General features: G+C 34.4%; 1 protein-coding gene across 3 annotated transcripts in view; it reads left to right on the top strand.

The window, feature by feature from the left end:
• The window catches only part of LOC143897209 (calcium/calmodulin-dependent protein kinase kinase 1), a 71,994-nt gene that overhangs the window by 6,639 nt on the left and 39,660 nt on the right, over positions 1-25,695 (top strand). For all 3 annotated transcript variants that reach the window (XM_077405661.1, XM_077405660.1, XM_077405659.1), the window contains exons 2-3: positions 4,278-4,748; positions 20,162-20,231. In XM_077405661.1, coding sequence (XP_077261787.1) covers positions 4,709-4,748; positions 20,162-20,231 — 110 coding nt within the window. In that variant the 5' untranslated portion in view covers positions 4,278-4,708. The remainder of the gene's footprint in view (positions 1-4,277; positions 4,749-20,161; positions 20,232-25,695) is intronic.

The following is a 25,695-nucleotide window of genomic DNA, read 5'->3' as shown; positions in this document are numbered from 1 at the left end:
AGAGACAGAATAAAATACGTAATAAATATCTTTGATTAAAAAATATTGAAAGTTCATTTCAAACAATGTCGATATTGCATGATTAAACATAGCGTGCATAACTGTAGCTTTGCTCGAAATTCTGGATGGTGTAAATTATTCGAGGCTGCAAATGCATATTTATACAAAAGCCGCGTTTATATAGGTATTTCAAAAAGGTCACGTAACTACCATGCGAGACAAACGCGGACTGCAAACGAATATATACCTTTACAATATGGTCACCATCAGAACGTATCGTTCTGGAAATGGGCATACGACTATCTCTCTAAACTCGGCCCTTTCACCAATTTAGACACATAATAATGTGCGCGCAATCGAACTATAACGCCACGCGTCGCCGACGCGACGTGACGTAAAAGCCAGCTCCTCATTTAAATACATATTACCAACTTCGGACACCTCTGTATCTGTTTCCATCGACAGATATCATTGTTCTGTACATCGCCGCGATACAATGCGACAACCATAACAAACTAACGTGGCTATACACGCGGATATTCCCCGTTCTGACGAAGCGTGGAACCGTTAATAAAGAGTATTTCCCTCTATGCGTGCTCCCTAATATCTATCCAGCATGAATTTGATGGTCAAATATTTTCTTTCTTTAACAATAAAATTCCAGCTTTTAGATCATCTTTTTTTTTATTATGTTTTTTATCGTTATTATATTATAGCTCGTACCCTTTATTCATTATTGCACTTTTCGTTTTACGTTCTTGTTGACGACGCAAAATGTCTGCAATTTCGTCTTAAATAATCGACCATTTCCCCGTACTCCATCAGCGCATACTTTACGCCGAGGCTGAAATGAGAGAGCTGGTTAAATAAATGCTCGCGTTCGCGAAGTAGTCGTAGATAGCGACGTAAATTGCTAAACGCGAAATGTGGAAATAGAGTTCCACTGCGTCATGCTGCATCAACTATTTGCGAAGACACATCGTCGGTACATCAAAGGCACGCGTCGAGAATAGGTGCGCAAATCGGCGACCGGGTTTGGTCCTTTGAATATAGCGCCCGAGGAGGTTTACGTAAGCGATGACAAAACTGGCAGCCTCTGTATTTGCTCACCATTTTGGTGAAGAAAGTTTTTAATGCTGTCTCACATGTCTTTGCAGAGTTTCTTTCTCTTGGTTTTTTTAACACCATATATTGCGAGAAAGAGAATCCGTTATGCTTTTGCCATCAATTTTATCTTGATTTTATTAGGTGATAATAGTCATTTTTTATGATAAATTTTTTAATTTGTGAAATTCGCTATAATAGTACGATTAATTTTAAAACCTAAAAAAACATCATAGAAAGCAATTAGAAAGAAAACATTTCTTATAAATATCAAATCTAAAAAGAGCATGTAATCATATAATTACATTACTGGCATTATCTATGGTTGATGTGCTATATCTGTGATAGTAGATGCGCGGATTTTCTTAAGTGCTTCAAGCCTACGTATTTATGAGATGCGTGGCCTTTTATATCTTGTACTTTTCGTAGCGATGACGGCAGCAAACGGAACGAAAATACTCTCTTCCGTTTCTGCGTTATTAGAGCAGTCGCCATCTTTCAGTCACGATTCAGGGAGCAGGGTAGTATTGTTTGCCTGCCCAATATTTTCCGAAGAAAGATAATCTGTCTAATGGCGCCATGGAGAGAGAGGAGCTTCTCGTAAAATTCTAACATGAAAATCAGATTAACTGTATCAGTTTTGATAGCTTCACGACAAAGCTTTATAATATAGATTATAATCGCTGTAAAAAGCAGAATATTAAGCTTTTCCGCGACACTGTCAGACGTTTTCTTTAAGGACCATCTTATGTGACATTTTATTTTACTATAGTAATATGTAGATATAGCCTTGAATTAAAACGTTACAGTATATGATTCACAGATAAAAAAAATAGAAATCATCTATTCTTCCAAGATTGTAGATTAGAAGCACGGTCAATATTATTTTCTTATATAAAGATGTATAAGAATAAATATTTATAAAAGCAAGCGTAATTTTTAGAGTTTAGAATATCCAATGTTTTTTCATGGCATGAAAGAATAGTATTTTTATGTACATACATATGTAGCTCGGAAATCCGATGTGATTCTGTGGTTTAAGGACGTTCTCTCGTCCTTATACTAGAGAAAATCGATTTTTTAAGGATTTTCTTGAAACTGTGATATACGTTAATTTAGGTGTGATTTATGCGTGGTATAAATTTCAGTACCTCTTCCGGGATAAAAAATAAAGATACTGAGCCTCAAAGTTTAAAAAAAAATTTTTAATTTAATTTTTTTTTTAATTTTGGTATTTTTTCCTTATAGAACTTGACGAGAGAAGCAACTTTGGTCCTCTTGGCCAACCTCGTATCTCTTACCGTTTGGCCTGGAAAACCTTTTCATTAGTAAAAGTTAAAACTTTGAGGCTCAGTATTTTGATTTTTTATCCCGGAAGAGGTACTGAAATTTATACCACGCATAAAGCACACCTGAATTAACGTATATTTACAGTTTCAAGAAAATCCTAAGAAAATCGATTTTCTCTAGTATAAGGACGAGAGAACGTCCTTAGAGATAAATACACGAATTGTGTTCATTACGTTCAGCTATTTCGCTTTACCTCCAAGCCACAGAATGACGCGGGTTGTGGTGGCTCAACGCTTTACCTAACATATACTCTAATTCTAATATACTACCTAGGGTAAACATATCAAGCGCAAAATTAAACGCCCGCACAGAATTCCAGGTAGCCCTAAATCTACAACCAAACCCTCATATAATTTTACTTAGTTTTCACTTCACACTCTAGTTTACACTTGTTATATATACCTTCTGCAAATAATTAAGTTCTATTACAGATTTCGTTTACGTAATAATTGTGCATTTTGACACTGCGTCGAATATTTCAGATATACGCTTATTTCATTAAAATATATATACCGCTGGTATATTCTCATATAAAAATTAAATTAATAATTAACGATCATTAAATACGTAGTAAGATCATGTATATGTTTTGACGTAGGTAAAATGCAACAATCTTCCCGCTTTTATATATATGTATATACGCGTTATATATTATCTATGATATTGCATCAAATGTTTCAATGCTATATTATATCTGATTAATAAGATCCAATAATGCAATTTTTGCACGTGTTGGCGGCGCGCCGGCAAATATTAATTCCGAAATAATAATCACGCGAAGCAGGAAAATCGCAATCTCGCGTTACGAGCGCGATACAATATAGGATTATGCCCAACCGGAGCAAAGAGCACGTTGGAATTGCCGGAATACATTTGCGTCGTGTTATATGCTTCTCAGTGCATTCGAGAGGATCATGTAACGCGTAGAGATACCAACTCTTAGAAGCACCGACACGTTACGCAATGCACGTAGCTGAAACGACCGATTGAATCTGACAACGCGCGTATACCGCAGTTCGCATTCGCAGTTTGCCAAACTAAATCCCTTAATTAGATCGTCAGCGCGGTATTTCGAGATACTTTTTAGTCCGCCTGAAAGAAAATGAGATGCAACTGCATGCAATATTTAATTTTCGCAAAGCGAGCGAGTTCCGGCAAGCGTAACCTTACCCGTTTCGTTAAAAATTCGCGAATCTTGCAGAAAGCGGCATCCGTCCGATTGCTGTATTATGCAAGCGAGAAAAGCGGAAAGCTGACCACTCGTATTAAGATAACTTCCATACTACCCAGTATGGTCATGATACGTTAAACGCAACAACGTTATCTCACTGGCGCGTGGGTTATACTTCCTTCCAAAACATCTGCGGCATAGCTCGTAATCAAGTCCTTATTATCCTTCTCGAAAGGTCAGCAACCATGTATTTCCAACCCTAAACTAAAGCTGACACAGATATATATATGTATTGAATATTACCACGCTATATTATCCTCTTCATTTGATCCTATCAATTTTCAGCACAAATTATGCTTTGAATTTAGTACGGAATTGTTGCAAACCCCGCGCGTGCAAGGTTTATAAATATCACACATAGTACACAATTTGCTGCGAATTACATCGCGCAAACATAATGCAAAAAACGTTTAATTAGCATACTCCATTTAGAACATGTATTTCCACGATCTATTTTATTATTCCAGATTTATTTTACAATATATCCGGATATACATACGTCACACAGTCGCATTTTTCACGTTTTAATTTCCGTAATCTTTGATGATCAATAACTATTAAACTTTAACCAGCGTCTACTTCTGTTTTACAGAGACGAACGAAGCATCCCCCTCCAGAGACTATCAGAGATAGATCGTTTCAGGACGTATTTGGCACGAAGAATTGAAAGAGCCAATTTCGTCGAGCGGCGACTTCATCGTGCGTTGAAAATCGAGAAATCGGTATAGAGATCCAACCGACAGTTTGAAATCGTTTCGCGGAGAGTAAATGTTTCGAGTCCAAAAAGGAACGTTAATTATGATCCATCACACGATTAAGATTACACGCGAGTGACAAGTGCACGTGACAAATCAACGAGTGTCCGCGAATAAACGCGGCGAACGAAATAATTGAGTTGTCAAATCGAGATTAAGTGTGAAGAAACGAGAGAAAAAATGAAACTTAGGCGATTAGTGTCGAACGATGTTAATCGGCGCTTAATGAGTGCCGCGTGAGTGTGCGGAAAAAAGGACCGCTATCGAGATGAAACTGGGAGTCCTGGGAGATGATATGACTATGGAAGGTGAGTAAATTCTGGCTAGAATGATTGACATATTAGTTATTTTGCCGGCACGTCTGATGAAGAATGATTTGTCAAGGTATGCGATAGTTTCTTAATGTATTATGATGTCCAATCTAGAAGTGTCTAACAAATTATCTCTAACTTGCTGCTTATCAGAATAATATCGGATCGGAGACCCATCTGCTTTTCATGACTTTTCATGACTATGAAAATAATGGAGTTTCTATAATTTCCGACGAATACTATAATTTATTTGAAAAAAGTGCAAAATCAACAACTAAACTCCTCCGCGTAATCTGGTGTCAATATTAATCATGGGGTGCGTTCCGTTTCACGCATGATGCGCATAATGGATCGAACACACCTCTGGATAACTCATCGCGTGAATTGGTATTTAAATATTGTTAGAAACATTAGATCAATCTTGAAAATTTTTACAACTGCATCTGCGGAAGTGAAATTTATTAACTGTTCACACTTCTATCTCACTGTCCACGTGTTTCTTTTCGTGGACGTGATGTTTGTCGAAACGTGCTTCAAACTCTTTGACATCAGCTTCTCTCGCGCCACCCTTGATCCAAGACTGAATCCGGCAAGATCGTGCAACATTTGTCAGGCGTTAAACATGCGGATACGACGAGAGCTAGTGAAATACACGAGAGCACGTCAGGTTTTCGGCAGCAAGACGAACAGCGCGATTAATTTTGAGCTTGACAAAAATGAGGAAATAAACTCAAAATTTATATCGCGCTGTTATCAGTTTTATTTACATGCATGGGACATATTTTATTTTATATTCCAAATACGCCACATGAAATTTTCTTTTGAAATCGTCAGATAAAATAAACCTGACGGGTTTTAAGATTAGCTCGGGAAAACACGATATAAGGCGACATCTTGAAGGACGTTTTATACTTGCACTATGCAACTATAAACTCAGTTTATGCTCAAGCTTGTCCTGAATATGCCACGGCATGCTTGTGGATCGTGAATATAAATAATTACAATTTTATTTATCGAGAGCACATAGGTATATATATATATAACCCTTGGAAGATAATAAATAATTCATATTTAAAGATGACGGAGCGGCGTTAACTGTTTATAATATTCAAGCGAGGGTATGTAGACTAGTACGAGCGTAGGTGTTTGCAGGAATATTAATCAATACTCTCTAATTGGAGAAATAATTATATCATTATATCATTTGCTAATCGTATCTCGAAAATAAAAAAAAATTATAACATATACAAAGTATCCGCAAATTTAAATATTCCATTCAAATTCTAAAGCATTTTATAATAATTAATTTAAAAAAGTTTATATATATATATGTAGATTTATGTGTCATTATATATACACGTTGTAGATTTGTATGTTTTATTTAAATAAAATCCGATTATCATTCAATGCACGATTTCTTGTTAAATAATCTATCTAAATATTTTAGCATATATCTTTATCTCTATCAATAATTTTATTATTATTAAAATCTCAAAAAAATTTGTATTGTGTAAAAATTATATTTAATCTATATCTATAAAGGAAGATGTCCTGACTGACTGACTGACTGACTGACTGACTGACTGACTGATTGACTGACTGACTGACTGACTCATCAACGCCCAGGCCAAACCCCTGAACCTAGAGACTTGAAATTTGGAGGGTGTATTCCTCTCATGACGTAAGCATCCACTAAGAAAGGATTTTTAGAAATTCCACCCCTAAGGGGGTGAAAAGAGGTAAAATGTGTTTTTTTCACGATTGTTTTGACTGACTGACTGACTGACTCATCAACGCCCAGCCCAAACCCCTGAACCGAATTTTTACCAAAAGTATATGAAATAGGGGTAGAATTTTCCGGGGAGTGCCACTATGTGTATAGTTTTTTGTTATCGATTTTCTGGAAACCGATTTTTTTAATTTTTCCTATTTTTCGAAAAATAATTGATCAAATCTCAACAAATTATAGATCAAACAGGGATAGAATTTTCCGAGGAGTACTATGAAATGTATAATTTTTCTACTATGAAATGTATAATTTTTCGTTACCGATCTTTTGGAAGCCGGTATCAAAATTTTTTCAATTATTTTCCGAGGAGTACTGTGAAATGTATAATTTTTCGTTACCGATTTTTTGGAAGCCGGTATCGAAATTTTTTCAAATAATTTTTACCAAAAGTATGACTGTCCTGACTGACTGAAGAAATAAGGGGGTGAAAAGGGGTAAAATGTGTTTTCACGACTGTCCTGACTGACTGACTCATCAACGTCCAGAAAAAACTTTATTTTTTATGAAAATATTTTTTGATTTTAGAAAATGATCAATCTTAGTAGCGTAGAGTCAGGAGATGGTCAGGTATTTTTCTTAGATGCTCCAGGTGGTACTGGGAAAACCTTCCTCATCAACTTACTTCTGGCGAGGGTAAGGAGAGAACGTGGAATTGCCTTGGCTGTTGCATCGTCAGGTATCGCTGCTACTTTGTTGGAGGGAGGGAGGACCGCTCACGCTGCTTTTAAGCTTCCTCTGAATTTAATTCAAACAGAAATACCTCTGTGCAATATTTCAAAACAAAGTAACATGGCTAAAGTACTACGGGATTGTAAGCTCATTGTTTGGGATGAAAGTACCATGGCACATAAGGGGGGTTTTGAGGCATTGAGCACAACCCTCAAAGATATTAGGGGTAACGATGGAGTAATGGGGGGAGTGACCGTGCTGCTTGCTGGAGATTTCAGACAGACTTTGCCAGTAGTGCCAAGGGGAACTCGAGCAGACGAAGTTAAGGCGTGTGTAAAGAAATCACATTTGTGGTCCCTTATCAGGAAAATCTCTATCAGGAAAAACATGAGGGTACACTTGAAAGGTGATGTTTTTGCAGGGCAATTTTCAAAACTACTATTAAAAATTGGAGATGGAGAGTATCCTGAGACGGAAGGAAAAGTGATTATTCCTGCAAATCTAGGTTTAGTAGTAAAAAGCCTAGAGAGTCTTATTAATAAGATATACCCTGATATTGCGGATATCAAAGAAAAATCTATGGATTGGCTGTGCGAGCGTGCCATTCTGACCCCTAGGAATGATAAAGCTGGTGTCATTAATAACATTCTTCTTAAATCATTCGAGGAAGGAGAAATGAATTACAGATCTGTGGACTCGGTGGTAGATACGGATGACGCGGTCAACTACCCAGTAGAGTTTCTTAACACAATGAACCCTCCTGGCTTACCAGCCCATAAGCTTTTTCTTAAAGTGGGGGCACCAGTGATGTTGTTGAGAAATTTGAATCCGCCAAAACTTTGCAATGGCACAAGGCTTCAAGTGAAGGCTCTACATAGAAATGTTATCGAGGCCACAATATTCACCGGATGTGCACGGGGAGAGACGGTATTTATACCACGCATACCACTAATATCGTCAGAGTATCTTTTTGAGTTTAAGAGGTTGCAGTTTCCTATCAAAGTTTGTTTTGCGATGACTATCAACAAGTCCCAGGGGCAGTCGTTAAAAGTAGCAGGAATTGATTTAAGTGAAGACTGTTTCTCACATGGGCAGTTCTATGTGGCATGTTCGAGAGTGAGCTCACCAAACAGTCTTGTGATACTAGCGCCTGAGGGGAGAACCACTAATGTGGTATACAAAGAAGTTCTAAAATAGAAAAAAAAGGTTGTAGATATTTTTGGAGCATTTTTAAAAAAAAATTATGATAAAAAATATAATGTTCGCATGAGAGAGAAAAACATGTATGTGAAAGACATCATGCCTGTTTGAGAAAACAAATAAGGAGAAAAACATGTGTGAAAGAGGTTTATATAATTTTGCTAATTTTTATGGAAAAAATGACCTAATTTTAAAAAAGGTGAGAGAGTAAAAGACACCATGTCTGTAAGAAACACCATATCTGTAAGAGACACCATGTCTGTAAGAGATACCATGTCTGTGAGAGACATGTATTTAAAGTAATTAAATACGGGAAGAAAGCACAGATTTCTTTACAGTGGAATAGGCCTACTGGGGAAACCACTAAAAAAAAAACGCATTTATAATAGTACCTCAAGGGTGATGCGGAAATCTATTGGCGTTAAATGTAAATATACGCTATCATCTATTTGCGTGTCTCATTAAATATGTCTTTCAGGGCGTGTCCTCCGGGGCGAAGCCCGGGTAACCATGTATAATATGTATTATATATATATATATATATATATATAATATACACACACTAAATTTTTACATAAAATATGTATGAGGCCTTCGCAAAAGGTTATCTCTCCAAATGTTTTCTTAGCATCATATAATTTTTCAACAAACGTTGCAATCTACAACTTGCAAACTACAATAGATATATATATAAGTGAAATTCACAGTTCGTACCTCGAAATAATTAATTTAATCGCTAGACGGCGAAGAATATAGCATTCGATGTAGTACAGCGAAGCAGTTGACGCGCTTCGCTGAGAAAATATTCACCCGTAGTAAAACGGATAAAGCATTTAAACGAGACGTAATTTACTACGACTGTAAAATGGTGGTAAACTACAAATGTTCGTGGCGCAAAAATTATTTGGAAAAAATCTAAATTGCCAGTACATTTTACTGCCAGTAAAACGTAGAAATAAAATTCTATAATATTGTAAAAACGTCAACGATTTCTTATGCAGCTTTCAATATTAGAATCCACATTAAAATGTTAAAATGCAATAACTTACTTAAAGTTATTCTAGAAATATTTATATAAAGCAAGATATAACACGGAAGGAAAAGAGAAGGTTTTTAAGAAGCTTCCCTGTACAGAAAGCAAAAAATTACATTATTGTAGCGAAGCAGTACTACTTTTATTTCACACTGGCTGCAATTCTTGCACATATAAAAATGATTGTTTTTTTTTTTAATTAGTTTTTCATTCCGTTTTATATTTCCTTGTTGCTGTCTTGATAAAGTGTGTTATTTCCTTTTTATGCAACGTTGCTTCGACAACAGCCGTCGCAAATAGTAATTTTTCTACCGGTTATCTAAAGTGCAAGTCGCGTTAGAGCATATAATTTTTACAAACCTCAGCTAATATTAATTTTAATCAGGCGTTCAGATTATCGTACATGCGTCATAGATATTACATTGATACTTTCTTGATAATGCTGACAATAATGTTTGCGAACCGCAGAATATCGCGACATTTCATATCTATGATTTGAGTATTAAAATTATTTCATCAATTATTTTAAGTTGAAGAGATAAAAAGTGTCAGATAATATTTTATATTCAAATTCATTTACTTCTTAAAGTTTCATATTCTAATTCATATAATCAATTATAAAGCACAATTAATATAAAGAAAATATAAAATGCAGAAATAGTCGCTTTAAATCTTTGTCTAATTTCGCTAATATAAACAAATATAAAAATATCGCAAAAACTCAAAAATGCAACAAAAAACTAAATAATAACCAACTAAAAAATCAGCATGCAAATTTGCCGAATTGCTTCAAAAAATATGTTCCACGATAAGTTTCTTCGTTGACATCGTCAGTGACCCTGACGGGCTGCGTTCGGAAACGTCACCCGGGTACACACGGGTATACTCCCTTCTCCTTTTAACTCGCTAAGATAGAAAGAGAAGGGAGTATACTTGTGTGCACTCGGGTGACGTTTCCGAACGCAGCCCAGAATGTCGGAAACCTCTTTGCGCGCGCGCGCGTTAGCAATCTAACTTTTCTCTGCAGAAAAGCTGCAAAAATGCTCCTTGTGATGTTTGAGGATCGTTCTCGACGATCCGGAAAAGATTTCGCGACTGTTAAAGGAAGATCTGTTAAAGGAAGAAAATTCTCATTCAAAATTTTTTTACGTTTCAATTTACCTTATAGGAAATAAGTTTTCCATTGTTTCTCTTATAAGTTTTCGCGTTGTAACAAATATGATTAAAATATCAATAAACATAATATTCTTTTATTTTGTAAATTTTGTTAAAAAATTATATCTTATTTTACTTTTCGCGAATTCAAAGCGACACGTCATTATAGTTATAAATTTAATAATATAAGCTTTAATTTCCCAGAGAATATCGCGCTTATCCAAAAGCCATTGTTGATATATAATTTTGCGTTGCACATACTGGAATTACCTGGAGAATATCCCAAGTAACGTTTCAATTACATTGCCGCGAAGCAATATATGATTAACGAAAGTAAATCAGATTAAATTAAATCCCAAAATTCCTCGCTCACGAAAGAGAGAGAAGGGGAGAATAGGGCGAAGATCGGCATATCACGACTCTTAATTAATCAAGTTTGCACTGATTAATAGTCTCGCTGTCGATTGCAAACGAACTATACTTCTCTCTTTTCTCCCTCCCCCTCCTCCTAGCTCTCTCTTTTACTCTTCTTCGTTTTCTATCATTCTCTCTTTTCTCTCTTTTCCCACCATTTTAAATACAACGACGAATTCAATAATATCATTAATGATTCGATATTGCCATTTTTTTCTGTGCTAGAACGATTTTGCTTGAACAATATGTTGCAATGAACGATTATTTTCATACGCATTCAATGCACTAATTAGCAGCTGCACGCAAATGTTATTAGCGATATACAATAATGTAGTTACATAGTTATCTTATGTTTATGTATAATACCTATAAAATACTTTTAAGTAATTAAGTTAATTTTCACTAATTTTTCTATTGTTTCAAACAATTTTTGCCGCCAGTCAAGAATTTTTCTTTGGATCGAGTATAGGTATACAAAATCTAATAGAAAATAATATAATGTAATTTTAATATAAATATAAATGTAATTTTTTGATAAAATAAATTAAAATATTTGTATGCATTGCACTTTTGTGCCAACTAGCTTTTGTATGTTCAACATAATTTATATTTCTGATATTGTAATGCGAGACGTATGTAGATCGTTTTGCTTAAAAAAAAAAAAAAAAGATACATTTTTCTGCTCTAAGTTTGATAACGTTTTTCTGAAAGTAGCTGGCTTTCGGAGAGCTAGTTCGTAACTCTGTTGTGCTGATAAAACATTCACTGTGTAATACTTCGTCTGAGAGCATCTAGAGCATACAATTTAATAGTTTTATTTCCAAGTTCTACTTATAAAACTTCGGCGGTCCTTGTACAGAAATGTTTAATCTTACCGCAGGTACGCGGTAAGCCGAGATCGAAGTGCAATTTAGTTCGCCCTTTTTCTTGCGCATTACTCAGAAGGAATTTCATTAAAAAGCTGTCGAAGTTATCAGAGAGATTTGACTATTACGTCACAAAAATAGCGCTTTCGTTGTTTAAACATTTTTAAGATTCTCTTTATTTGATAAAAATAAGTGTGATCCTTATTTATAGTTTTTTCTCCCTTTCTTAAATTTCTAGTGATTAACCCTTTGAGTGGTAGATAAATAAGCACCAAACAGACCAAAAATGGCAACATAAAAATTCTGTCCGATATTCATGAAATTTGATATTAATGAGTTTTTTGGGTCACTAAATACGAATCTGGGGTCAAAGTTTGAAAATTCAAATTGGCTAATCCAATTTCTTATAAACTAACTGATCTCTTTTGAACTTGATCGACAGATTTGACAGACTGACTTGACCGAGGGGTTGATCACTCAAATTGTAAGTGAGATTTCAAGACCTCTTGGACTAAATCCGCCATTTTGAAATTTTGACAGCAAATTCGTATTCAGCAACCTAAAAAACTTATAAAATCTCCTAGTACCAAGTTTCAAAGAAATCCGCTAATTTATAAAAGTTTTCGAAATTTTGGGCCGCCATATTGAATCAACCATTTTGAATTTTGTAATTCTGATCCCAAATTCGCATTCCGCGAATTCCCCAAATAACCTTTAATAAGTTGCAATTTTCGTGACAATCTCGCTAACTGGAGAAAAATAAAACGATGTGTGCATTATGCGTCAATGCCACTCAAGGAATTAATAAGTCAGTTCGCACTAGTTTGGTGTTATATATGAGTTATACTGTGTAAATAACAGACAAATTCTCGATGACTTTGAAAAAGATTAAAAATAATTGCAGTCAATATGTTATATGAATTGTGCGTCAGAGAAAAAGCCATCAGCTTTTTTCCAATTTCCGGACACTAACAGTTTGCAATATATGGAACGCATTTTTATGAAACCAGCTACACGTCCACCTACACGTTCTTTCGACGTACCGAGTCAACGTAATCACAAACATTAAACAAACCCGGCTTTTGACATAAAAAATAAATGTTTCTCAACACGACAAACACTCAAATGTCAACAAGTTATACTCTCTCTATTCTCGGAGTCATAGCTTGTGACAACAACATTCAGGTAATTTCACATAGTTATTTCACTAGAAATTACAACAGAATTTCTGTTGTCAGAATAAAGATTTTCCCAAAGTTAAAAAAAATAACGAAAAAATTATCTCGCTTCTAAAGTCTGTATCTGATAATTTAACATTCTATCTTTTAAATTAAACTAGAAATTATTAATAAAAAATGAGACAAATTTAATGCTAAATTAACTTTTAAATTACATTAAAAAGACAGTATTAAAGATATAATAAGTAATGATTGGCATCAGGATAAATACTCGTGTTTCCTCGAATTTTATTATCTACGTACGTTCGTTTTTGCATTTGCGCTTCTATAGTTAAAAGTTAAAACGCGGTAATTTGCCGTCCGTATTTCGCTTGTGCTCTTCTACTTTTCTTCTCTGACAAAGTCTCAAGGTCTCATTACACTTAGAAAGACTTTGAGAGCAATGCAATTGCAATGTCGCGCAAAAAGCAATCCCGCGAAACGTCTATAATATAAACGGCAAACACACTCCCCCTTTCGTTTAACCTCTTCCTCGGTTCCTCCATCGTTATTTCTCGACAACGTCATCCTCTTATATTACGCTTTTTCCTAAAGATCTTTCTTTTTCGCAAACGGAAAGACACAGAAATGTGACACGCACGATATCATTCAGATTAGCAATGTTGCATATAATAAAAAATTTTCTTCTTGTCAGATGAGCGTCATCAATCATTCTAGATAATTATTTCGTAATATATATAAATAGGACTTTTTACATCAAGAAAATGTAGAACTGTTTCTCACAATAAATTTGAAAGAAAATTACTTCGACGGGTTCAAAAATTATTACTCTGAAGAATACTTTCTGGAACGTTACTTTAGTACATCCGCGTCGCAGTATTTACATTTCAATTCCCATTAAAAGCCAAGCCCACAAACTAATCGGATTGAAAATTTTACGGTTAATTAACTTTTTCGTGTAACGTGCTAAACGGCGTAAATTATTTCCCAGTATAGATTGTAAGTAGGTGCATAAACATGACGCAAATAGCACGCCAATTTGTCGACCCTTTCGCAGCCTGGCGCTCGCTTTGTCTTTATTTCATCACCGTTCCAATGCGGCATCACTTGCCGCAACCATTCGCTTTCATCCCGATTGCTCTTTCTGCTCCGACCTTTATCGATCCTCTCACGGCTCAACTTCACACCAAACGTCGAACGAAAAAGCGGATCTAAGTCGATTAACATCGTCTTCCAGGTATTCGTCACTTCTCTGCTCCTCGTATTTTCGTGAAAAATCATTTCTCGCGGTTGAAATCTCAATTTTGCCACGATTCGTCCATTTAAAATCTATCTTACTTTATGACTACGCTTCTTCTGATTTTTTAGACATTTAATTGTTTTTACTAAACAATACACTTGTCTTGAATTACACTTTCAAAGTCTTAATAAATGTTAGTCACTCGAAAGCAAAAATAAATTATAAAAATAATCGTTTTAATTATGTGCATCCTATATATACTGGTATATTGCTAAAAAATGTTTTATATTTATTTTTAAAAATGATAATTAGAATTTTCAATAGTTAGAATGAATAAGCAAAGTGCAATTCTTGTCAAGACTCGACGATTATAGTGGCGACGATGACGCTTCATTTCCGCGGCTATCCCGATCAATATCAGGTGTCACCGGAATAGTTTTGCCGCGGCACGCCAAGGAGTTAGCGAGAATTGATTATAACCAGAAAGGAGGATATGGCCAAGATATATAATACGGATGCGCGGTCACCGGTCTCTTGACGATTTAACAATTGACTTACTCATGCGCCTACGAATCGTCTGTCGGATAATTGAACACGTCGAGATGCGCACACACTCTTGCACTGTTCCCTCTCGTATTTGCATTCTCATCCAGATTTCCTCGCCTAACTGCTTCCGCCGCCCGATACCCCCCTCGAGAAAATCCCAGACGCTTTCCAGAATCTTCCGCATGAAGTAATTTGTTCTTCAAATCACAATAATCATACGGATTTCGCTTTTATGTAAATAAAGTTACCATTTCTTTAAAGATAAAATATTCAAAACTTGCATTATTATTATTCCATAGCTATTATTAACATTATTATTATTAATAATATTAATAAAATATAAGCTTGAAAAAATATCAATAAAATAAAGTTTGAGAATAAAATATTTTGAATTTCTAAATTCAGAAATAAATTCGTACAATTACAATTACATATACATACATTTTCGTTTGTCTATAATACGCGTGTACAATCATTTTGTTGGAATATTTGAATTTTACGCTATTTATTATAAGCTCGCTTGACTCCAGTATTCTTCATCCTCCTTCTTCTTCCGCTTTCTCTGCGGTAAGTTCAGTTGTCTGATGGCTGACGAAGTGTACAGTTCGAAGCGTGTAATCAATAAAACGAAGCTTATTCCAAAGACGAAATATCGAGTTCTGGTTTTTTTGCTTCTTCCAACCAAACAGAAATGTCAACACATTTTCTTCATATGTTTTTTCTTAAGACGTTATAATTAATTAACGCAGTGTAAGAAAGACTAGAAAATATTAGACCTCTAGAAAAAAAAAGAGAATAAAAGAATTTATTCGCCATATAACTTAAATAAAAGCTGGTAGGAAACAAAAGCTTCCGTGCTTGGGCTTAACATCTAGATAACAGTAACAATAGCATTAAAAAGTCCTACAATTGAGCATTAAATATTTTTATGTTCTTAATGTGATTTATGACTGCGTTTTAAGAATCCTTTCTACAACGGCGATATAACGCACAGTGTACCAAAAAATAGTATCACTTATTTTACATAAACATAAATCAGCGGAACTACAATTTACATCTTTTATTTAACATGTACATTTATCAAATTAATGCTGTTTCAATGTTTTATAAGAAAAAAATTAAAAAATAAGAATTCTTTCTCTACTATGGCGATGTAACGCATAATTGTGCCAAAAAATAATATCACTTATTTAACGTAAAGCCATCATGAAATTACAATTTACATATTTTGTTTAACATGTACATTTATCAAATTAACGCTGTTTCAAAGCATTTCATAAAAAAAATATTAAGAAATAAAATATTGCGAAGAATTATTATATAAATATTAAATTATTGTGAAATCAATTTATATAATATTTCAATTTCAAACTTACTTATTTATTACTTCTAAAAAATTGTAAAAATGCATTACGTTTAAGAATATTAAAATAAAAAGAGAGAAATGAAAATAAAAATACATTTGATAAATTTCCAATTTTATAAAGAACTTAATTATTTCAGTTCGATAATTCAGAAATAATCCTGTGTTATCTCTCTTTTACCATTAATTATCCCATATGCCCATACAAGATGAGAACCGTCAAGCTTTTATTTTCATGCATGTTAGCAATTAATTATCGCCTAATTATTAATCAATGTACGCAGTAACGAAGTCTCGCAACATGTAGTGCGGCAAACTATATTGAAAACAAGTATTGTAAATGTACACCTTATTCGATGAAATAAAGCAGCCATCGGTATATACATATATTTCCTAAAACAAAATATACACTCCCTAAAACAAAATATATACTCCCTAAACAAAATAACATCAAAAAATATTTAAAAAAAATTGAAACAAAGTAATAAAAAAAGAATTATAAAGTTTTACAATTTGCAAAGTTTCATGATTTTTTCACTTATTTACGCAATAAGCGATATACGTTTCATAATAAACAATAAAAATAATTCCAGTGCAAAATAATGAATTGCAAAATCTGTTATAATATGATTTGTAAAACAGATTATCACAAAAATATTTTAAAAATATTATCTCTCCGTTTGTACATTGTTCCTATGTTTATTATGTTATTTGAGTGATTAAAAATCCAACTTTATTTAGCCAACAATAAGATAATTATCATAATTTCACTAATTAAATGATTGCGGAAAATTTTGCTAGCAAGTACGCTCACGTATCAATAAAACAAAATTACATGAGAGAGGGAGAAAAACAGAAACAGTGACGGAGAAAGAAAGAGAAAGAGAAAAAGAGAGAGAGAGAGAGAGAGAGAAAGAGAGAAAGAGAGTTCTACCGACTAGCAATTAATTATCTCTCGACCACGAAATTTTATGACTCCCAACAGGGCAGTCAAAGAAATTAAAATGTTTGTGAAATGATGCAGTTATCAAGACCTCACCAAATTTCTAGAGACACGATTATTCTTATCCTGTAATTTTATACATAAAAAATATGTAATTGTGTAGTTATATATACATTGCAAAATACAATAATAATATTTTCGAACAAATACTCGGATGTAATTTTTAACTTACAACAAATAATAAAAAGCATTTTTTAATATTATTATTGGTCTGCAAATTTAATTTAAATTTTAAAAAATTTAAATTGTGTAGAAATAGATGGCGGAACAACGAACTGTAATTAAATGTTCCGCTAAAAAAGTATATCTTGATTTTTTTTCGGATTCGTGTACAAGTATTGTAATTAATATATAATGTGATACATTTTGATGAATTCATATAGATTGTCGAGAGAAAGGGATAAGATCTCTAATTGCATTCATATAATATAAGTGAGTTTAGAAAAAACACAAGCTGCGGCGCGAGAAAAAAAATTACTGAATATGAAATTGCTGGCAGTCCGCAAACTGACTTGTCAGCTGTCGCATCGCTATTCCAATAAAAAAAAAAAAATTTCCGTAATCAATAGTAGATTTATCGTGGTGATAAAATTTAAGTGTCAATTCTGCATTACTTTTGCGTTGTCAACATTGGATGCAGCTCGACTAATGAATTTCGATAATTGCAAAATACTTCCTATCTTCCATTTTATTTTTCCATTTTTATGTAATAAAAAATTAAATTGCCATTTTTTTTTAAAGCTTGTTTGCGTCTCGAAGAACAGTGCAGTGTGTTTAATATTCATGTAAAATTGGAGTTATTAGTAAAATAATGGTGTAAAAATTAGCGTAAAGAGTTATCAAAAAATAAAAGATTAATGATCGTTTAACGTGCGCCGTAGGGCAATTTCGAAAAATTGCCTTATTTGCGAAAAACGCAAGTTTGCAAATATCAAGCGCACGTGCCACACGCGCATTTTAATCGCTTGTGTTTGCAATACATCAGGAATTACTGTAATTAAAATCATACGCAATATACATAATTTATATAAAGTAATGTAAAGGCTATTTATAGTAAATTCAACGTCAACATACACTCATTAATCATTGGTCATCGCAAACATATACGTCGTATGGTTCACAAATTATATTTTAATTAAATGTTTAACGAATATATACGTTCTCTCTCGTGTATATTAAACTATAAATTTAGCGACGCAGTATTTTTTAATCGTAACGCACACGTGCGTATCGGATATAAACAGTGAACATAAAAAACTTTTTAACGATAATTTTAAAAAATGCACGTATTGTACTTTAAAAGTAATAAAAATTTCGGAAATAGAAAAAGAATTTAAATATTTTAATATAACGCGTATTTCTATAGTGTTTGCGAGAGAATTGCGGTATTGCAAAGATTAAATCGTTCGGTTGCATACTCGATTATGCCTGCATAATCGATATCACTTCGTGACTTTGTAAAAGCGGAACTTTATAATTAGCAAATGTCGCTCGTGTAACAGGGTGAACCTTTAATATCCGTTACAGGGCGGTATTCTTAGAGCTTCGATTAAACTTACCGTACTTGCTTTCTTCAACGATTCTTTCAATATTACGCCTACCTATTTGCTCTTAAAAAGCTCACGAGATTGTTTACTTCACGAGCGGTTGGAAATATTGGTCAATTTCTATAAATTTTTTATATTTATATTTGATAAACAATACTATATGAATATAAAAATAAAATCTGTCACTAATGCGCACTAAAAAAAAAAAAATATATAAAAACTTCCAAATTTTTATTTTGGAGTAAATTTTATCGATCGCATATACGGGATACACGTACAACTTTTTCATGATAATAATTTCTTTTTTAATTTAAAGATAAATATTGAGGAAAAAAATTAGAATGCTACATGTATACGATATGTTCTGCAGAAATATTATTTCTCAAGCGGAATTGTAAACTCATGAAAGTACACTCAGCAATCAAACAACCGATCTTCCTCATCGAGATAAAGCCATAAACTGAACGTACGATGCGATAAACTCAGCAATCAATATTAAACTCAATTTCGCTGGTTCACCCGTTCCATATATTACAACAAGCTTTCCGAGGAACAAACTCTGTAATGAAACATTAAGAATGATAAACTGAGTTAAATAAAACAAATTTAAAAAAAATTAAAATTATTTTTTTTTATATCTGATATCAGTCACGAAATTAATCGCTGATGAAATCTGCATCTAATGCTGATAAAGTAAATAAGTTCCTTTAAATCAATCTCCTCTAATAATTTGAGCATGTAAAATTGTTTGCGTTTCACTTATTAAAAACTATCGCGATTTGTATGGAAATGAGAAAGCGATATATAACATGAAACACAATTATGCTCGATGCCCGGAAAAGGAGCTGAATTATAGGAGGCAAGCGTGGAAATGTGCCCATCTCGTGGAATTGATCCGCATATAATTTCATGGTTATGGACGGAGAAAAAACGCGCATCCGCAAGAAACATTCACCAGATGCTAGATAGCCAGAAAACTATAGTAGCTTCCTTCGATACACGCAAGTTGTCACGAATTGTCTCTATATCGCGAATATTCCATTTTTCGCACAAATATTCGCTATTTTTGTACAGTTCGATAAAGTCAAACTAATTGATTCCATAAAAAAAATTGCCGTTTTATAGTTCGTTTGAAATTGTGAGGTAATCTATTTTAATAACTTACTCTGAACAATGTAATATTTGGGAAAAGTTTTCACGGTGCTACATAGAAAGGAATAAATAACTATTTTAGACTTTCGCAAATATCACATAATTTTTATAACTTTGATTTAACAATGTTTAATGTTGAGTGTGTAATATTCAACTGGTCTATAATTCTTTCATATCAATGTTCAATTTTGCGCAGCAACGCCACGCATTAAAAACCATTACCGCGTTAGCTCAAGTACTTTTTTAATTTTGCAGCTTGCAACGTATGGAGCGACGTGGGTAGTCCGCGAAAGTATCGGCCACCGCGAATCGGCGACATTCCACGGTAAGTAATTTCAAATTGCTTCTTCTACAAATAAAACTCGAAAAATCTTGATCGAAACTTTCTAACGTGAAGAAAGTATATTGATATGATGTAACTGCATTATTTAGCTGTCTCGAATGATGATTATTACGATAGCGAAAAGTCCTATATATTCCATTTGCGCGTCATGTGTATTCTTATATTTAGAATAGCTGTAATATATCGGAACTGCCCGAACTGTTTATGTACACGGCATACTGTTTTGCGACGTTTATCATTCATAACATCGCTCATCGGGTCGTTTAATAGCTAACTAAAAAAAAAAGTATCTTTGTTTCGAGAACGGGGTAATATACGATGACAATGCACAAGAACATATGCGATATAAATGCAGATGTATTTGAGCGAACATACGTTCACAGACGTGTGCATATAATACAAAGTGGATGAAGTGCGCGTGGTATTGTGACAGTATAGAAGAGATGAACTATGCAGTTTCCGCTCTTGTAGAATAACGACGTAACGCATGTCCCAGAAGATTGACGAATACCTATGTCTCTAGATGGTCCTTCAGAAACAGATGCATATGCACATTTGGACAATAGTTTCAATTAATATCTCGATCAATGTTCCAGGTGCATATCTATTAATCCGTACGCCGCGATGGCCCAGTTTCGATATAAATGTAACTCACAATCAGTCTAACTTGCTTTTGTAAGCTACACGAATATGTATTGTTCTTTATTTCATCGATACTTCCAATATTCTAAATTTTTACATTTAATATAAACACGAAGCGTTTTACTTTTGCTAATAACTATCCATTGATTAATCCCGACCTTCGACACCATCGTCCTGCAACTGATCGAAGAAAAGGGCGAAAAAGGAAGTTCAAGGAGGACGGCCTAAACTGCCATAATGCATCCAGGCATGCGAATAGATATTTTTAACCACGTAGCTGAAGCCGATCGATATGTACCAAGGCGGCAGAGATTTGTGTCTAAATAATTGCACCTTTGCCCTCGTTAAAGGCAGAAACTACGTTGAGTTATTTGATGTCGCTTCCTTGAAGATACGATATACGTTGCCTTTCTCTCTTCTCTCTCTCCCTCCCTCTCTCTCTCTCTCTCTCCTCTCTCTTCAAAGGAGTCCTTAAGTCACTGGCAACTTTATGATCGATTCGAGAAGAAATTTATTCAAAAATTCACGAATATTCACAACGATGCAAACGATTCGTGAAAGCGGAGTTTTCCTTTAACAAATAATAGCTCTCCGTAACAAAGGGGTTAACGATCCTATCGATAAACATTCATTTGCCCGAGTTAATGTTCCCGACAAACATCGCCGTTGCGGTACAGACTGTACAGAGACTACAGAGCAATGCACAGAAGCGATGGGAAAGAAAAATAAGCGCTGGGAAATCGCAAGAGCGGGCAACGCGAGATATTTTAAACTCCAGCCGAGCGTCGATCGATGGCCAGGCCATTACTACTTAAATTATTGAATCTTGCGGGACTAACCGATACGAGGTACGAGCGCAACTACGCGAGAGGGTGAGAGCGAACGCAGCGAATGCCATAGTGATCGGCCAGATTTTTCCTAATAAAAGGTCGTCTAATTTTTCCCGTTTCTTTGTGTTCTTCATTTATTTTTTTCCCCTATTGCTTGCCGCTCTCAAAGTGCCGCTCACGTTTATCTCACCGCAACACGAAGCGACAATGCATTGCGCAATACTCGCCCGCGTATTCCTGCGGCGACGTAGCTTCGAAATCGCACGCGACGGCGACGTTCCGAATGCTATAATGCCCCATGCCGCCTGCATTGTCCGAGATAGGACAATCGCAAGAGTAACGCGGTTACGAACAACTGTGTCAACAGGATTTCGTCGATAGGCGTTTCGTAATATCTGTATCGCGCCGTGTATTGTTCTAGCTAACAGCTGAATTGTTGATATATACATATGCATGCGTCATGTCCGCATTGTTAAATTATAATAAGATAAGTAAAGGCTATAAGGGTCAGACGCAGATCTCCGTGCGTAATATCATCAGAAATAACTGATTTATTGGTCGTTGTGATTTACATCGATCCGTACGCTCAGCTCGACTTTGAGCCATCTTCAACGGTATAAATTAAAATAATATATTCAACGTTCTCCGTACCATATTGGTGAGCTTACTGATTCTAAGTTTCAGAAACTGTGTTGGAAACATAGACCAATTGATCTATATCAATCAGTCTAAAAAACGTGGAATTAAGAGCCATATACGCAAGATGAATATAAACTATGGCAGATAAAAATACTCTCTGCGAAGAGACTTAACGATCTTGTCGACACGACACACAACAATGATGATATTATTTTAATTTATACCGCTGAAGATGGCTCAAAGTTGAGCTGAAACGTACGGATCGATGTAAATCACAACGACCAATAAATCAGTTATTTCTGATATTACGCACGGAGATCTGCGTCTGACTCTTATATAGCCTTCACTTCTCTTATTTTAATATTTCGAGGGTTCTCATACTATTTTATTAAATTATAATGTTAAAGATTAGCTAATCTTGAATAAAATTTAAGGATCGCCGATTCTCACGGATTCTCGATTGACAAAATTAGATTAATAATAGTTTTTATCATATGTATGATATATATACTACATGTTACAAACACAAGCACGCACGCATACAGAGAGTCTTATTAAAGAGTAAACATACTAAACTCGAGCTTAGTATCCTTGAAAAGATACTCAAATTCCTACGGGTAAATTGGAACGCGAACAGTATCAATTGCGGAAAACACATATCATGAATAAATACGAAATGTTTCTCTTTCAGGCTATTAACCACGATATTTTAGCAGCAGTATATACAGAGAGACGGCATATCATTGACACTCCATTTTCGAGAATCATATAACGTATATCAACGGGTCAGTTTTAGTTATGTCCTCATCTCAATAACAATTTTCTTTGATGTTATAAAAATGCTTCTACAATTTTCGCATAAAACCGTCATATTCTTCTATGTGTCCGACACAAATGTAAAATTTGACAATTTGAAAAAGACTTGTGATTTGAAAAAGTTTTTTACGTATACTTGCGTACAGAATGTGATATGTCATATTATATCTTTTTTGTATAAAATATTTGTTGACAAAGTTGATACGAACCGTGTATAGAATGCATCGCAAAATCCTGAAAGATTATTATTAATGAATGTTCAGTATGATCGTTATTTTGTCTCACGATCTCTTGGAGGCGGACTCTTACTTTATATAAAATTGTATGACATTTTGTGTGCTCCACTCTATATAAATGTACAGCAAATATATGTTTTGTATAATGAAAGCAAATGTTCGATTTCATTCACGTTCTGCATATTACGATATTTTCTTTTTTATTTTCTTTCAAAACTTCGGTTCTCCAGGAAGAAAAATCTCATAATCAGTCTTGACAGTTCGAATAAATAGTGAAAAAGCTATACGAAAGAAATTTGCGAAAGAGGATAGTAAAACGATAAGAGACACGCGGGGAAACAGGAAGAGGACGGAAAAATGCACGGAGTTTAACCGCGCGCGCGGAAAGTCGTTAGTCTCCGCGCTTCGTTGAGCTTGCACTCGCAGAACTTTCGATTCGCTGGAGCGCATCAAAACCGAGCTTTTCACAGACGGGGGTCAGCCTGCATCTGACGCGCACTCACTCCCGCAATATGGGCATCGCCTCGGGCATCGCCGATTTTTGTTCGTTATTTCTCGAACGAAACGAAACGATATTGAAAATATCAGTCCACTGTTACTTTCAATATTCGGAAATTTTAGATTTATTTCCATCGGCAAATCGCCTTCGTCGCGTCGCCATTGCAGTAAGTTATTTTGTGTATGTAAAATACATGTGTATTTTTATATGTGAGTATTATATAATATATATATATAATAACTTGAAATTGAGTTTTTCTTAAATTTCAGTCCGTTAATTTTTGTTAACATATATATTATCTATTTAGCAAGCCTAAATATAATAATTGAAATTTGTAGCAGTCTATTTTGCAACAAATTGATCGACGTGTCAGAGACAAACGATTTTTCGAAGAGATCCTTAAATATCGAAGAATATCAATTTGAAGATATTCTGGGAAATAAAGTATCATTTCACGCATCAGTGCGCAATCTGCCAGCGTTTGTAATTTGTGTGAAATTTATTCGAAAACTTCGCATTTGCCTCAAAGAGAGTTGACCCTTCAGTAGAAATTGATCCAGTCGATATCCGATTTCTCCTACCGTGAATTATAGTCTCGGTGTACAATTACGAGAGCTCTCTACGTCTATACGAGAGATTTGAAAGACGAGAATTATGAGGATATCGAGATATAAAGAAGAGTGAGGAACACGCAATGAGAATACACATATATCTGTTGTGTGATTAATATTTATAATACGTATGCAAAAGTTTTCTTTTGAAAGAGATCTTTTAATTCGTTAGAAAATAAACAACTTTAATTGAAAGGTGTTTTTATTGTATGTCAAGTATTTTTGATGAATTCTTATCTTCAAAATATGTACGCTTTATCAGAATTCATGTTAAAGATTAAAAGTGTTTTTAAAGAAATATTTATACAGCTGTCGAATATAGAAAACCCGCATATTTAAAAAATATAAAAATGTTCCTCTCAGTTATCAATGTGTATTTCTTCTTAAGGCAAAAGTACACTTAAAGTTTGAGACTGAAATCATAACTCAATTTGATAAACGTCAAAAGATCGCAAAAGATCGCGCGGCTACCGTATAGTGTCATTGTATAGTGAATAGTCTAAATTCAAGCCAGTGCGAAAGGAGTGCTTCGGTGCTTCCGACTTGAAATTATGACAACCTCATCTTCTTATACAATATAATGTCTTTTCTCTCTAGTAGCTCTCCTCGTCTTTTACCTTATTCAAGTTTCCGTTCTCCTCGAGGCAATGCACGCTTTCATTACAGAAGCCGCTGCTTGTCAGAATACCGAGAGATTAAATTCTAGAATACCAGATTTGCCATTCTCCTTCGTTGTTTCTCATTCTATCGTCACTTGTTTGACACACCATGTAGATTCTACGAATTTTGAACTGCATTACAAATTTAAAGACACTATTGGCATATTCTGCTATATTCATAAGGTATTGAAAAACCTAGGTAAATATTGAAAAACAAATAAATAAAGAACAAATTTCAGTTTCGATAAATCATATAATATAATGATTTCTTTTGTCTCTTTTTTATTTTATTTTTGTTATGTTACTCCAACTGAGAGCCTCTGCACAAAACTTTCGTATGATAACGTACTTAGTGTAACAAAACATGGGTCAACGCACAAGAAACGTATCGGTTACGACGTTGTACGTCAATACGTTTCTTGTGCGTTGATCTACGTTACGTTACCATATGAAAGTTTTGTGCGAAGGCTCTCACTGTGGAGTAGTGAGGCTCCTTTAACCCCGTCTTTCTCTT

Source organism: Temnothorax americanus, unplaced genomic scaffold, assembly GCF_048541705.1.
Source record: "Temnothorax americanus isolate GAGA-0224 unplaced genomic scaffold, ASM4854170v1 Scaffold2, whole genome shotgun sequence".
NCBI classification, from domain to species: Eukaryota; Metazoa; Arthropoda; class Insecta; order Hymenoptera; family Formicidae; genus Temnothorax; species Temnothorax americanus.
Note: the sequence above shows the minus strand (reverse complement) of the source record. Positions and strands in the feature narration are given on the sequence as shown.